The sequence below is a fragment of the Branchiostoma belcheri genome, unplaced genomic scaffold (assembly GCF_001625305.1).
Source record: "Branchiostoma belcheri isolate BF01 breed outbred unplaced genomic scaffold, Haploidv18h27 scaffold52, whole genome shotgun sequence".
In the NCBI taxonomy this organism is placed as follows: domain Eukaryota; kingdom Metazoa; phylum Chordata; class Leptocardii; order Amphioxiformes; family Branchiostomatidae; genus Branchiostoma; species Branchiostoma belcheri.
In genome coordinates this window covers 532,406-547,019 of record NW_017804154.1, presented here as the reverse complement: position 1 = coordinate 547,019, position 14,614 = coordinate 532,406, and the positions used below count along the sequence as shown (strand labels likewise).

Genomic DNA, 14,614 nt, shown 5'->3' with positions numbered 1-14,614 from the left:
ATTTTCTCATAAATTATGCAAATGTGGTCCTTATTTGAATAAGTCATGTTTAATTATGTTCACCCTCACTTAAACTTTCAACACCCCAAGTATGAAATTCCAGGCAGTTACCACTACGCAATTATAACATTTTCTCATTAATTATGCAAATTAAGTCTTCATTTGCATAATCAATATTTGGCCTGTGTTTCTCTCGTTCTTAATAACATGTTACAAGCTTGAACTTCCTATCATGGAATGCAGCTGATTTATAGAATTTCCTCATTAATTATGCAAATTACATCAATATTCACATAATTGTAATATCATTATGTCAAGCATCACTTAAGCTACCTACATACCAAAAATACACGATGATCCATCAATCGGTTCTTGAGTTATCCTCTTTTAAACATTTGTCCTTTAAACCCCCCTGCAGTTCTAGAGCAAGCCGCTAGGGGGCCTAAACTCACGTCACTTCTTCCCCAGCACAAGAGCTATCTGCCATCTAAATTTCATCACCATAGCATGTCTGGATCTTGAGATATCAAAACCGGAAGTTGAGCTGCAGTACCATAACAAGCCGCTAGGGGGTCCAAAATCTAATCATTTTGAGGTCTCATCAAGACCTACCCATCTACCAAGTATGAAGACAATCCATCAAGGCCTTCTCAAGTTATCGTGTTGACAGACAGACACACACACACACACACACACACACACACACACACACATACACGAACGCCCCTGAAAACATAACCTTCTTGGCGAAGGTAATAATTTACTGGTGACGCAACAGGTAGCGTGTCCAACTATATCCACCACTCTGGAAGGTTTGACCAAACTCAATAATGTTATGCTATTGGTGCGCCAGCCACTTTCATTTTATGTTTATGCTACACTTTATGTCATCTTTATGTTTACTTTTGTATTATGTTTTAGGAGCAGCGGATTTACATAAGCACAACAAGTGCTTCCTATCCAATGCTCAAAAATCCATGTGAATAAAATTAAAAAAAATAACAGGTAGCGAACCTTCATGGGTGCCATAAGAATAATGCACCAATACACAATGGGAATGATAAAATGGAAGAAGAATGAAAGAAACCAGGTTCAAAATCAAGCATGGAATTTCTCAAATACAGATCTGTCAGGGGCAAATGATACGCGGCAGTACGCTTTTATCCATAGCTTATGATTTACATATAATAGTTGGATTATTAAACCGTAAGAAATGTGTCATTTTGCAAGATGTTTTTCACATATTAGATGGTGTATAACGGTGAACACAAAACACGTCTCAGTCTATTGCATTCTAGCGACCACCAATCGGACCATGGTCGAAATACTACTGGTGGAAGAAATAGTGAAAGGAAACTTTCGTGGAGGGATGATATATTCTTGAGAACAGGCGGATGTAGCTTCGTGACGTCACATTGTCCTGTCGGATGTTGGGGACAGTTCATGATGACTTATAATGTGGAGGGCTCCCGGCTCTATGACTAAATCATGACAAGAAAAACAACACAACACTCTTCCTATTATAAGCCAATGTGTGCTGTTAGCAATTTTTAGACGTAGTTTCGAAATGTCAAGGATTTTGATATGTTATTAGACCACCCCTTTGGTGTTAGCGGTTGGTCCCGACGCGAACGCCAAAACCTGCGGCGCATGATCAGTGGTTTATAAAGGCAGTCCGAGCTTCTGGGAGACTTGTCACAGCTTGTCAGCTTCCAAATTTGCGTCCAGATCCGTGACGGAGTTTGTTGTTTGAGGGGACAACATGGCAGATCAGGTAAGCCTGGTAGAGACAGCATGACAAGTTTTGATTGTTACGGAAGATTTATAATTAGCCCGTAAACAATTCAGTGATCACGCCCCACTGCTCTGTCAGTTGCCAAACGTACCGTCACGTAACCTGTCACTGTTCCAACTTCCAGGACCTTCTCCCTACCCGGGGCAACACGAAAATCTTTCGAGACTGGTATTAAACCTTTCACAATTTAACTTTGAGTCTTTTAACATGTTTTATATATTTCCGTACATAAAAATGAAGTCAACGGTCTGAAAAAACGTAACAGCAATTTTAGAACACAATCTGCCTAGTTAGATAAACTTTGTTTCGTAACAAGTTTTTGGTGATTTTGATTTTATTTAGCAGAAATGTCAGGTGCAAAATGTTGCGTTCCGTTTTTGACGTATAGCTCAGGATCAGGATTTTTTCCGCCAACAACCCACAGGGCATATACATGTGCGTTAATTAAATAATGTAAACAGGCGGTGCTATAGCCACGGTCACTCTGGGAGGACGGATTTGTTTGATAAACCGTTATATAGTTATCTCCCTTATAACTTATAAGCACCATGATTATATATGAAGTTAGTATCCACTAAACCATATAACTTTTACAAGCAAAAAGCCTCCTCCCCCTCCATAGTCTAAGCGGCAAGCGGTACAAATTCTTCGGCTGTGTGTACATTAGGCGAGGTCTCACGGAGATGGAGGTAAACTACAGGTCACACAGCAATAAGTAACCTATGAAGTTTTGTTTGTCACATATGCCGAATGGTTTGGTGTGCCACATCCATTGTTGAAAGCAAGTTGTCAAATGTATTTGAATTTCTCAGTGTCTGACTGTCTGATTTTTTTTTTTCCTGTACTGAACGCTCCTTCAACTGCACACTCATTAACAGGTGCTATTATTGACCAATGAATGACTATTACTCATTCTCAGGTCCCATAAAGTAGGTCAAGGGTCATTCTAAATTCATTTGTTTTTCTAATACTAGGCTCCAACTTTTTTAATGGCTATTTTTTAAAGTAATTTGTAAACATAATCTTTATGATGTACAGAGTTTGTTGAAACATACGTATTATACATGCAACCTTCACATTCTTTTGTAACCTGGCAACCATTGAGAGCTGTTATCACATGACACCCAGTCACTGACTGTGTAGGTATAAGGAGACAGTCCAGTTCATATTACAAATGTTTTTAAAGGTCCACATAACCTACAGGTATCTTACACAAGTAAGGAAACTGATAGATGTCCGTCAGATACTATGAACTGAATTATAATTTGAACAGTGCATAGCATCAGTTTAAGTTTTATCCTACTTGAACAAAATGAGTGAAAGTAATGAGGTTGCCCAGTAGGTTAGTGTTCAAATCATCAAAGGTATATTGAAACCTCTCAGTGATAAAAGCAAAATGTTTTGAAGCAAATGATATGCTTGGCCTAATCACATGCTTTGTTGACCAGGAGCTTACTCCAAAGATGTTGTGTAGAAGGCACAGTCATTCAAAAAGGCCACCAACTTGTAAAGAGTTATTACCTCCATGAAAAATGGAGGTATTGTTTTTGGCGTGTCTGTCTGTATGTCTGTGTGTGTGTGTGTCTGTGTGTGTGTGTGTCTGTGTGTGTGTCTGTGTGTGTTTCCGCAATTTTGTAGTCAGCATAACTTCAGAACGCCTTTATGAATTGTGATGATATTTGGTGTGATGGTAAGTCTTGGAAAGACAAAGGTCAAGGTGAAGTATGGGCCTCCTGGTGGATGACCTTGGTACTGCAGTTTTTATATCTTTTGTCATGAACAAGCTATGGTCTTGACTTTTTGGTGACAGATAGCTTATCCTGTCAGGAGTAAGTGTCATACGTTTGGTCCCCCTAGCAGCTTGTTCTGGAACTGCAGGTTAGTTTCTGGTAAAAACTTTCAAAAGTCCAGATTGGAACAACGTATTTTCATCATTTTTGGTGTGTAGGTACCTGAGAGACAGTTGTACATGATTAAATGCAAATTATCCAAATGAGGACTTAATTTGCATAATTAATGAGGAAATTCTATAATTACAGTGTTTCATATAATGGTACTGCTATACATGTAATCTATTTAATCTGTGGCAGGCGGAACATCAACAGATACCAATTATGCAAATGAGGACCTAATTTGCATAATTAATGTGAAAATTCTGTGAATCCCTATTGGTGAATGATGGGAATTTTATACCTCATAACATGTGGAAGTTACTTAAAGGTTTGCATCGCTATGCATATATTATGTTAATGTAGAGGTTATTTGCATAATTAATGAAGACAAAGCAAGCCCATATTTCATGGAGGTATGAGATCTCGGAACTCTTGTTACCTCTGTGTACAGAGGTTTTATTTTCGGTGTGTCCGTAGTTATTTCCACATGCTATAGGCACATCGATGACTCTGACAGGAAGTTAGGTCAAAGGTGCCAGAAAGTGTTATTTCCTTTCCTGTGTTCAATTTCCTGCTAGTATATGCATGTCTGTACAGTTAAGCCAGTGGGTAAATGCATATAGACAGAATTGTCAAGAGATTAAAGAAAGGAAATATTTCATACAACTATGAGATCTTTACTTTCTCAGCATACCTGAATACCTAACATAACATTGAGGTCATATTATCCAAGATTGAGTAGTTTGTAATTGTTACTGGTGTTGCTATTTTCCTGGCAGCCACCACCATATCAGCAGGGGTCGGCACCGATGCAGCAGCCAGCCATGCAGCAGCCCGTGATGCAGCAGCCAGGGCTCCAGGGGGCGGGGAAGATGGGCGCGCAGACGTGGGTGGCACCCCCCCAGCAGGCCATCCCAGGATGCCCCCCTGGTCTGGAGTACCTGACCCAGATTGACCAGATCATTGTGCACCAGCAGATTGAACTGTTTGAAGGTAGGGTACTGGAAAAGAGTCGCATCATTAGTTAGGATGGGGATGTAACTTGGCAGCCCAGTTTGTGTATGGGGGTGTTTGTGACATACATGTAAAACCTCAGTGCACACATATCAAGAAGAGTAGGGGTGACCCGGTGTGCTTGGCTAATACTGGTAAAATAAATGAAATGAGCCATAACAAAATTGCTGCCGTTGCGCACTATACTTGTAACAGTTGAGGATGACAACTTTAGATTCTATAGAAGAGAGAAGAGAACTTCAAGGTATTGTGTTGTGTGGCTGTCTTGTGCAGATCAGTGTTTATACAACATGCAATGCTTAAGGGTAATCAAAAAAATAATCTATGTATACATGTATGTCAAGTCACCTTTAGGCCACACCAATTTAATTTCTTGGTTAACGGATTCGCCGCTTCATTTTTTTCTGATTTGCAAATAAAAATAAAAATTCAGAATCAACTGCAAAATGCTCATATTTTGTCCTGAACAGTTGAAAACAGTCCTTTTCTTACTACTTGTTACAGTCATTCCATCTTTCAATGCAATGGTATCATTAAAAGTTAAAAATTCATTGTTTGAATTTTGAACCAGCCTGGTGTGTTGACTTCATGGCTCCTATCATACCATTTTGGGCCATAATTGGATGCCTAGGCCTGTTTTTATTTTTTTCGCCCGCCCGCTCCATTATTTTTCTAGAAAAATCCGTTAACCAAGAAATTAAATTGGTGTGGCCTTAGTAACATATATATTTTTCACTTTTATCCAGCTTTTACCAACGTCCAAATGGCCAACAAGTATGCTATCAAGAATTCCATGGGACAGCAAATATTCTTTGCCTATGAAGGTATTATATGTGACATTTTTGTTGCTTTTTAATGCTATAAATGTACAATGTTCACTCAACATAACCTTTTTTTAGGAATATACTAGAGATACCAAATATCATACTACCAGTATTAGTTGTTAATTGATGGTAAAATTTGAGAAGAAATGAATTTTTAAAACCTTAACAAGAACTGAATGTTAATTCTGTTGTTTGTAGTTTTACTGTGTTCACAGTGTTCTTTTTCCTCCCTCAGACTCTGAATTCTGCATGCGTATCTGTTGTGGACCAAACCGCAGCTTTACCTTTCATATCTTGGACAATGCCGGGCATGTATGTAACATCATTCTGGATCATTTATGGCACCAGTCAATGTAAGACCAAAGGGGTTGTCAGGACTCTGGAGCTCTAATTCCCAACAAATGCAGAAAAAAAAAGTATTTTGAGCTCTGATTTTACCTGCACTACATTGTGACATGTATAATTGCAGGTGCTTTATTTCAACTCATTTCACATTTTCAGTTGAGCATGGGAATAAGTACAGTTCCACATTGTTCAAAGTTGACTTGCCCTGTTAATATTAGGACCTTACCAAGTCCATGCATTATCCCTGCATGTACAGTAATGTGCTACTTCATTTGATGAAATTGATGCATGATCATTATGTCAGCATCAATCACAGCTTTACAATGCACACACTGGGCAATTCTGGACAGGTTTGATTTTATCAGATTTGATTGGATTTTTATTTAATCATGAATGATTATGCATGTATTAAATATGCTTTGTCTTAATGGGAGCATGACTGCACCTTTACCTGACTGCCAAAATGTCATTTGATTCCCCCTCCATCAGACTATTTTTACCCTGTCCCCCTAGGAGGTGATGCGTATGCGGCGTGAGTTTAAGTGCTGTGCTGGCTGCCCCTGGTGTGCCTCGTGCGCCCGTGACTGCTGTGCCTTTGAGGTGTACGTGGAGTCACCCCCAGGACAGCTCATCGGCATGGCCATCCAGTCGTAAGTCAAATATCAACAATAACATACAATTATGTAATTAATATAATAGAAATATTTTATTCTTCCATAGAAGCCATAAAAACTGTAAAATCACTCAAAATGGCATTATTATCATAACATGATCTATGGTTTAGGGACAGCCATGTTAAAGAACCCAACACCAAGGTCAGCAACCAGGAGGCCCATATTTCACCTTTGACCAAGACACTGAAAACAACACCTCCATTTTTGATGGAGGTATTACAGCAGTGATTTTAAACTTCTGGGAAGTCTTAATTCCTTATATTTAAGACCTTTGAACTCCTGTCATTGTCATTCTGCCTGGTAATTTTCACCCACCCACATGCTGTCAACCTTCTCGAGTCAGGACAAACAGATACACAAACAGTTACACCCAGACGTAATGATATTTGACAATAATTGACAAGTACATTCCAGGGGGTCCAAGTGGAAGCCCCACTATGAGATCATGAATGCCAATGGAGAGTCGGTCTTCCACCTGTGGGGTCCCTGCTGTGTTTGGAACGGGGCCTGCTGCACCTGTGACGTGGACTTCAATGTAAGTGTCTCTGCACAGTGTTGTACCTCCATGGTATAACCATGTAGCAGCCTGGCATGGCATTATATAGCCTAACTTTTTCTATAAACCCATTTCCTTGTGAAAGTAGCATAGAATCTAGATTTTCTTTTGGTACTAATCAGGATGTCAGCTAAATTCACATACTCACAATGTCAGTTGTTTGCTGCAGGTGTATGGCACTGACCAAAAGACAGAAATTGGGAAGATCACCAGGAACTACGCCGGCTTTGCCAGGGAGTTCTTCACCCAGGCCAACCACTACAGCATGTCATGTAGGTTCCATTCTCGCCTTATTCTTCAAGACTTTTTGCAACCCTTTGTCTTCCTGGTGTCTGTAGACGAGGTGTTCGACTACCTGATATCTATTTATGTGTATAATTGTTTCACACATCTATTGTGTACTTTTTGAGGAGGGGACACTTTTGTGACATGGACTTGTCCATACTCAGTCATGTCAGTCCACAGTTATTTACATGTACCTTTCTCATAATATGATAATAATATAATATACAATAATCATGATTTCCCCCCTCCCCCCAGTCCCTCTGGACCTGGATGTGAAACTGAAGGCTGTTCTGATGGGAGCCATGATTCTTGTGGTGAGTATATACAATGTCCATACATAAAATTCTTTTTCTGGGACCCTTGACCTAGCTTCCTGTCAGTTATAATCCCCAACATAACTATAGAAACTGTCAGTATCATGTACTATGTTAATCAATCATTTTCTGTTTGTTGTGCCTATATCATATCAGCCAATTGAATGTGTAATGTTACATTGTGATTGTGTTATAAGACCTCTGATATTTTTTCCTTTTTTTCTGAAGGACTTCATGTTCTATGAGCAGCCCAAGAATTAAGGTGCTGTACACTGTCAAAAGATGTCTGAAAGTAATCTTCTGCGACAAGCTTAAGGGTGCACAGTGTTACTCTAAAGATGTATGTATAATTTTGGATCAAATCTATGTGAGGAAAAAGAAATTGACAGCAATACTTTCAATTACTTGAGTATTTTTGTGTCTGTGGTGAATGACAGAAATTGTCACCAAAGTAAGTGTTTATAGACAGAAACAATTACTATCTCTATTTCATTGAGACTCACAATAATGTTAATACTATATTTCTTTCTGTAGCTGTCTTATAGACAGCCATACATGTGCTTAATGATTGAACTTGACATCATTATTATATTAAATATATCATAAAGTCTAGTCAGGACTAAATGATATGAAACTGTTTGAATTTATACTGATGCAGTTTGAAGCATTGTATATTTAGCATAGTAGAGTAGGGCTTTAGAGCCTAGATAGTAACCTTTAAGTTGCCTTTATGACAATGAAGGAATATTGTAGATATTCCAGGTTTGCATCTTGAAAGAATTTTTAAATAAGTGAATGGGTTGCAATCTTTACATTTACATGTAACTTAAGGAACATAGCTTCATATCTACATACTTACTTTAGTGATTCTTTAACATCTTAATAGCATAACTTCTGTCATTCTGTGGTTTAATAGACAATGTCTCATTACATGTAATAATATATATATGCCATATGTATATCTGGCTTGAAGATACATGTGTACATGTACAAAGTGCACATATTATATGCACAAATTTTCTCATGCTGTTTGCAGAAATGAATAGCGGTGTAAGTTTGTCCAAGGTAGTATGTTGGTGTGTCAAAACGGTATTGAATTCTGTAATTGATGTATGCCCTTCTTTGATGAATTAAATTTTATTGATTACAGTTTTGAGGTGAGTGTACTTTTCAGTCATCTGTGATAGTAGATTAAGATGAATAGACCCATTACACCACTAGCTGTAGCCTTTTCCAGCCAAAAACAGAATAGTCTTTACCCATGGGTTACCTGTAATTCAATATGAGAAACTGTAATGAGTGGTATACTAGTACTTTAAAATGTTTCCTTTTTTGCCATTTTTCCAGTACTTTAAAGGCCCAATATTAGTTAACTGGTCTTTATTCGGTTGGGGACAAGAAAATTTTTATGGTCCCCACCCACAGTTATATGTACATTGTATGACGGCTGGAGCTTTTTATTTTTTTCTTGACAAAAATGACTGATACTCAGAGAGATGTTGCTCACAACAGTGAGGTTTTGTTTCCAAACAGATCAATGAAAATATGCACTGTTCAATTGGTATTCATAAGACCTTTCTCACCTGCTAATGCCCAATGTCAAATTATTCAGTAACAACAAGCAGAAAACACACACAGTCAAGTGTAGGATGACAGAATTGGTGTATTAGTTCCAACAGTTTCACATACTGGTTGTTGTACAAATGACATACTGGAGTTGCCTGTGGCATGTAACATCTGCTTGGAGAATAACCACCTGTTTCAGAGTTTCACCTCAATGACGTGTGGTTGTGTATCCAGCTCCTTTGCTCATGTCATCCTTTTTTTGCACTTTTTTAACTACACTAGTGTGAGGCAGGTATTGTTTTCACATGGGACCCCTGCCTCTGAGACTCAGCTTATCCAGTTGTTAAAAAAAACTACATTGTTGACATTTACAGTGGCAAAATGCAGCAATGGTGTCACAAATGCCATACATGTACAGTAAAGGTATGGACCATTCCGATGGTGATAAATCAATTCCAATGATTGCACTTGTTACCCTTTACGTCATAATTAAGTCTCTAATAGATTTTATTGTATAGAGGCTATGGTGACTGATTACATGTATATGTACCACTTTGTCTGTATTTACAATATCAAAAAGACTGTCCTATAGCTACATGTAGAATGTAGAATGTTGCATGCACTTGGTTTCATATAGCCCAGTGTGTTTATAGCTGAGTTGTACTTGATGACAGCTGAAGTCTCGTCCCATAAAAATTGTTTGGCTGTTAGCCTTTCATCCCAGATGACTGGAGGGACAACTGGTCACCTGGTGGATCCAGTTGTCCGGACATCATCATCATGCCTGGTGCCGCATCACTGCAGAAGACTGAGGAAAGGTTTTGTACATCGTTAACTTGGATGTCAAAGCTTTATCAGTGTTCTGACAGTATTGATTTGATTCTTCAATTCCATTCCTATGGACAATTTAGCAGCGCATCTAGGATTTCAATAGCACCATTCACAGTTCCTGACTGGAATAGATTTTCTGATCCATACATCATGGTTTATATAATAATCCAACAAGGGCATCTGTTAACCTCTGTCTACTACATTGCCCCCCTTCTAGTCTATTACACAGTAACTATGATGAAAATCTCTTGGCTTCGTGCATAGAGATGTTCAATTAATAGTAACTAAAACAATTTTGACAAAACCAACTTGATGAAACTATTCACCATCTTTTAGCAAATTTAGCATCACTGAATAGTCAACTGAAGTTGTTGTGAAATGTAAACTTACGCGGTGTGATGCTGTCATGCGCATATGCATGATCAGTGATGCTAGTCACTGATGTTGGTTTCCATGTCACTCGCCTTGCAGTGTCCATGTTGACAGCTGGGTGCGTAGAATCTTTCTGGTCAGGAAATCAGATTTCTGGTCAGGAAATCAGAAAGATTCGTTTTAATGGTGTTAACAGATATTTCCAAAAGTATTCATATTGTGTGATCGAAAGTTATGGTGACAGTCCAACTTTCGGTGGTGTCAGGTTTCGGATCAGTTTCGGTGTGACGTATCGACCAGCACAAAGTAGAGGAGTAGAGTTGTATCAGTGGGTTGTGGTTATACGAAATTCTTCTGGCAGCATACCCTGGCGTCAGTTCAGGCTGCGTTTTGTTTCATGCACAGAAAAGTTTTTTTGCAAGCAGTGATGCTCTAGGTTGGCATACGCTTTTGTCACGCCCTGGGGTAATGAAAACAAACCACTCTGCAATTGTGATATTGGCATAGTTGTCTTACCAGCGAGCTTTTTATAGCCTGGTATCCAGTCTGATCGTGGTGGAGGCCACAAGAGTTCTGAACTCTGTCCCGCCCGCCTCACATAGGTTTCCCGGTGTGTATTTCACGAGAGATTGATTAGCCCTCCAAGAACGTGTTGGGGGAAACCAAATCCTCAAGCATACTGTATTAGCGTAACACTCCTACCTATACCGGGACGGCCTGTTGCACTGGGCGGGGGGAAGCTATTAGAGCCCAAAAATGCACAACCTGCCTGAACACCCCAATACCCCCAAACATACATGTTTGTACAACAACAAACTGGATACCAGGCTAACCTTTTTACCACAGCTTTGGCAGATTTGGATAGCATGCAGCATTGAGAGATACACAAGACTTACCTTTTTAAAAGTTCAACTCTTCACAGTGTCACCACGGGATCTCCTTGTTGCACTTGGCAGTTGCACTGTGTAGCACAGGAGCCCTCCGCTAGCCCTACAACCCTACAATGTTGAAACAAAAATATCAAAGCTGGGCTGTGGGTGAGCAGTTTTATACTATTCCCTGTGTATGACATCACTGGGATTCCCCTTCGTTTGTTGTCAGGCCGCTTAATAGCCAATCACAGCGGAGAACCTGCTTTCGCTTCAAGCGTTGATTGGCTGATAATGACTTAACCTCGGGTCCGGTTTCGGTGATGTCGGGTTTTCGTTCAAAACAAGTTTCTATCTCACGGGGTTTTCCTACGTCAGGGCAAGTCCCAATCACGACAACAAAGCCGCGTACCTGATAAACACTATTCTCACCTTCTCACTAACAGTGCGATACTATTGAAAAGCCCCGTCAGGGGTATGTTACATGTCACCTCAGCTGGTGGAGTCAAAAACACCACAAACATAATACCAACAAACATATAATTACCTGCTGTTCTACAGTTGATAGGACGGTAATGTTCAATATTTATTACCTTCGCCAAGAAGGTTATGTTTTCGTAGGCGTTCGTGTGTGTGTCTGTCTGTCTGTCTGTCTGTAAACACGATAACTTGGGAAGGCTTCAATGGATTGACTTCATATTTGGTAGGTGGGTAGGTCTTGATGAGACCTCGAAATGATTAGATTTTGGACCCCCTAGCGGCTTCTTATGGTACTGCAGCTGAACTTCCGGTTTTGATATCTCATGATCTAGACATGCTAGGGTCACGAAATTTGGATGGTAGGTAGGTCTTGTGCTGGGGAACAACTGACATAGGTTTGGGCCCCCTAGCGGCTTGCTCAGGAACTGCAGGGCCATTTCTTTGAAAATATTCATAAGAGGATAACTCAAGAACCGGAGGACGGATCTTCATGATTTTTGGTATGTAGGAAACTTAAGTGACGCTTGACATAATTATGCAACAATTATGCAAATCTGGATGTAATTTGCATAATTAATGAGGAAATTCTATAAATCAGCTGCATTACATTATAGGACTATTCAAGCTTGTGACATATGTAATTGAGAATGAGAGAAACACAGGAAGTTTTTGATTATGTAAATTAACTCTTAATTTGCATAATTAATAAGAAAATGTTATAATTCCATAATGGTAACTGCCTAGAATTTTATACTTGGGGTATTTAAAAGTTAAGTGAAGGTGAACATCATTAAACATAACTTATTCAAATAAGGACCTCATTTGCATAATTTATGAGGAAATGGTAGAATGGTTTTCTTTGTTAAGATAAGGCTGTCTTTTGTTGAAGAATATGATCAACTTGTATAATTCATGCAAATGAGGATCCTATTTGCATAATCAGGAGGAATAATCTTTACTTTGTCTGTCATGAAGATTAACATCATTTGGCGAAGGTATGAGATCGTGGAACTCTAGTTGTTTCTGATATTTATTGGTTGAAACAATTATTGTTTTTTTTCATCTCTGTTCTTTATTGAATATCGAATACATGTGTACATAGATGATAAACTGTTACATCAGATTCATAAATTTCTGTCTGTTTGAACAAATCTTTCACTTAATTATCCTGACAAATTGTCTAATACCTTTACATTAATGGCAAAAAATGCAACTTGAAAGGCATCGTAATCAAACAATTATTGTTAACGTTAAATGTGTTGTTAATGCGGGGATTCTGATCATAACTAAAATAGACTGGAAGTGCGGTTTTAGGTTTAGGTTAGATCCAAAGTCACATTTGTGTGATGTGGGATCGTCACAACGGACAATCGATCGGAACATAGGGGACTGTGGTAAAATTCCTTTGGGCATGTTTGCCCAGGGCCCAGGGCCTGGTCCGTATAAGCCCTGGTAGTCTGGCATCCAGGCCAGAACCGTTCAGACCGTGACGATAAACAGATATGGGACTTTCCGCCAGCAATTCAGCTCAGGTGTCCCTGGCGCGGTGCGGGACTTTCTTAAGTACCATGTACTTTGTTTTGGACGTTGACTGCATGTTTTCGGACAATGGCTTTGGTTTCGATGTCTATCAGACGGTACCGAATTCAATGGCCGCCAAAACAATTAGACCAATGCGTTTTAAGGACTGAATGGCTTTACTTTGCTGACATTCAATCTTATATTGCATTTGTTGACACCAGGATCCCTATTCAACAAACTGTTTTGGCAGGCAAGGCATTTATACGTTACGGGGACATGTCCGATACCAGAGCTAGTTACGACCCATTAACTACAATGAGTGTTTACACTTGTGTCCTTGACAGGAAGAGGCACAAACATCAGTCTAGCAAAAACTGCAACTCTGACCTCCAAGCAGGTCAAATTTTCGATATTAAATGTCAGTTTCCATTTTCTGGTTGGAGTTTTGCCAAACAACTACCATGACTGGGACTTTCCTTGACGTGTGGAAACCTTGGAAACAAAGGAACCAAGTTTCTATATGTCTATGACATCATCAGCGTCCTACCAAGGTTTCCACACGTCACGGGAAGTCCCAGCCATGGCAGCTGTCTGGCAAAACGCCAACCAGAAATGGAAATTGTACAATACTCTGTAAAGGTGTAAACGCAGGACAATGAAAAATACTAGGTATACTAAAATGGACTCTACAACATGTCAGGCCTTTGTGAGTCGAGTTACGCATTTGCCATGAGAAATGTTTTGGATTTTTGATCTTCACTTGCTTTAATTTCTTTTGTCATTTGTTGTCTAGTACACAATAAAGAGCGGGCACAATGATTGTTACCACCAAGTTTTTAATCAGAGTTTCGGACAACCCCAGTTAGTGTCTGAGCCTGAAAACATCCGGTGAGAGGGAGGATCGATTAAGCTGCAAAGTCCCGCACAAGGGAACCATCGTCTGAAAACGTGGGGAGGGCGAAGGGGTGAGTTACGTTGGAAAGTCCGGCAAGGTGGCATGCACTAAATGTTGCAAAAACAGGCGTAAGAAAACGGCTGGAGCCGGTTCGTTACATCTGCTTGGAGATTATTCTACGCACCATTACGAGTCGCCCTGATATTAATTTGATCTGGCATGTGTCACATCATGTACTAAATTATTCATAACCCTTTTGTGGAGGAACAGTTGCGTCCTGTTGCCAAGTGTGTGTGTGTGTGTGTGTGTGTATGTGTGTGTGTGTGTGTGTGTGTGTATGTGTGTGTGTGCATGTGTGTGTGTGTGTGTGTGTGTGTGCAT

General features: G+C 39.5%; 1 protein-coding gene and 1 long non-coding RNA gene across 2 annotated transcripts; one reads left to right on the top strand and one right to left on the bottom strand.

Moving 5' to 3' along the window:
- Positions 1-1,646: 1,646 nt before the first annotated feature.
- Positions 1,647-9,227, top strand: LOC109480813 (phospholipid scramblase 1-like). Its single transcript, XM_019783131.1, has 9 exons — positions 1,647-1,774; positions 4,467-4,680; positions 5,448-5,525; positions 5,761-5,837; positions 6,384-6,520; positions 6,959-7,079; positions 7,270-7,372; positions 7,641-7,699; positions 7,928-9,227. Exons 1-9 carry the CDS (start codon positions 1,763-1,765, stop codon positions 7,958-7,960), a joined length of 834 nt encoding a protein of 277 aa, XP_019638690.1. The 5' UTR covers positions 1,647-1,762; the 3' UTR covers positions 7,961-9,227.
- Positions 9,228-9,344: 117 nt separating this feature from the next.
- On the bottom strand, positions 9,345-11,521 carry LOC109480814. The gene is made up of 3 exons (XR_002140857.1): positions 11,365-11,521; positions 10,487-10,621; positions 9,345-10,073 (listed from the first exon to the last, which is right to left on the bottom strand). It is a non-coding gene; the product is annotated as an uncharacterized LOC109480814 (long non-coding RNA).
- Positions 11,522-14,614: the final 3,093 nt, after the last annotated feature.

Excerpts from the sequence above, each read along its gene's own strand:
- LOC109480813 (XM_019783131.1), top strand. Across the intron at positions 4,681-5,447 it reads GCAGATTGAACTGTTTGAAG|CTTTTACCAACGTCCAAATG; the intron begins GTAGGGTACTGG and ends ACTTTTATCCAG. Across the intron at positions 7,700-7,927 it reads TGGGAGCCATGATTCTTGTG|GACTTCATGTTCTATGAGCA; the intron begins GTGAGTATATAC and ends TTTTTTCTGAAG.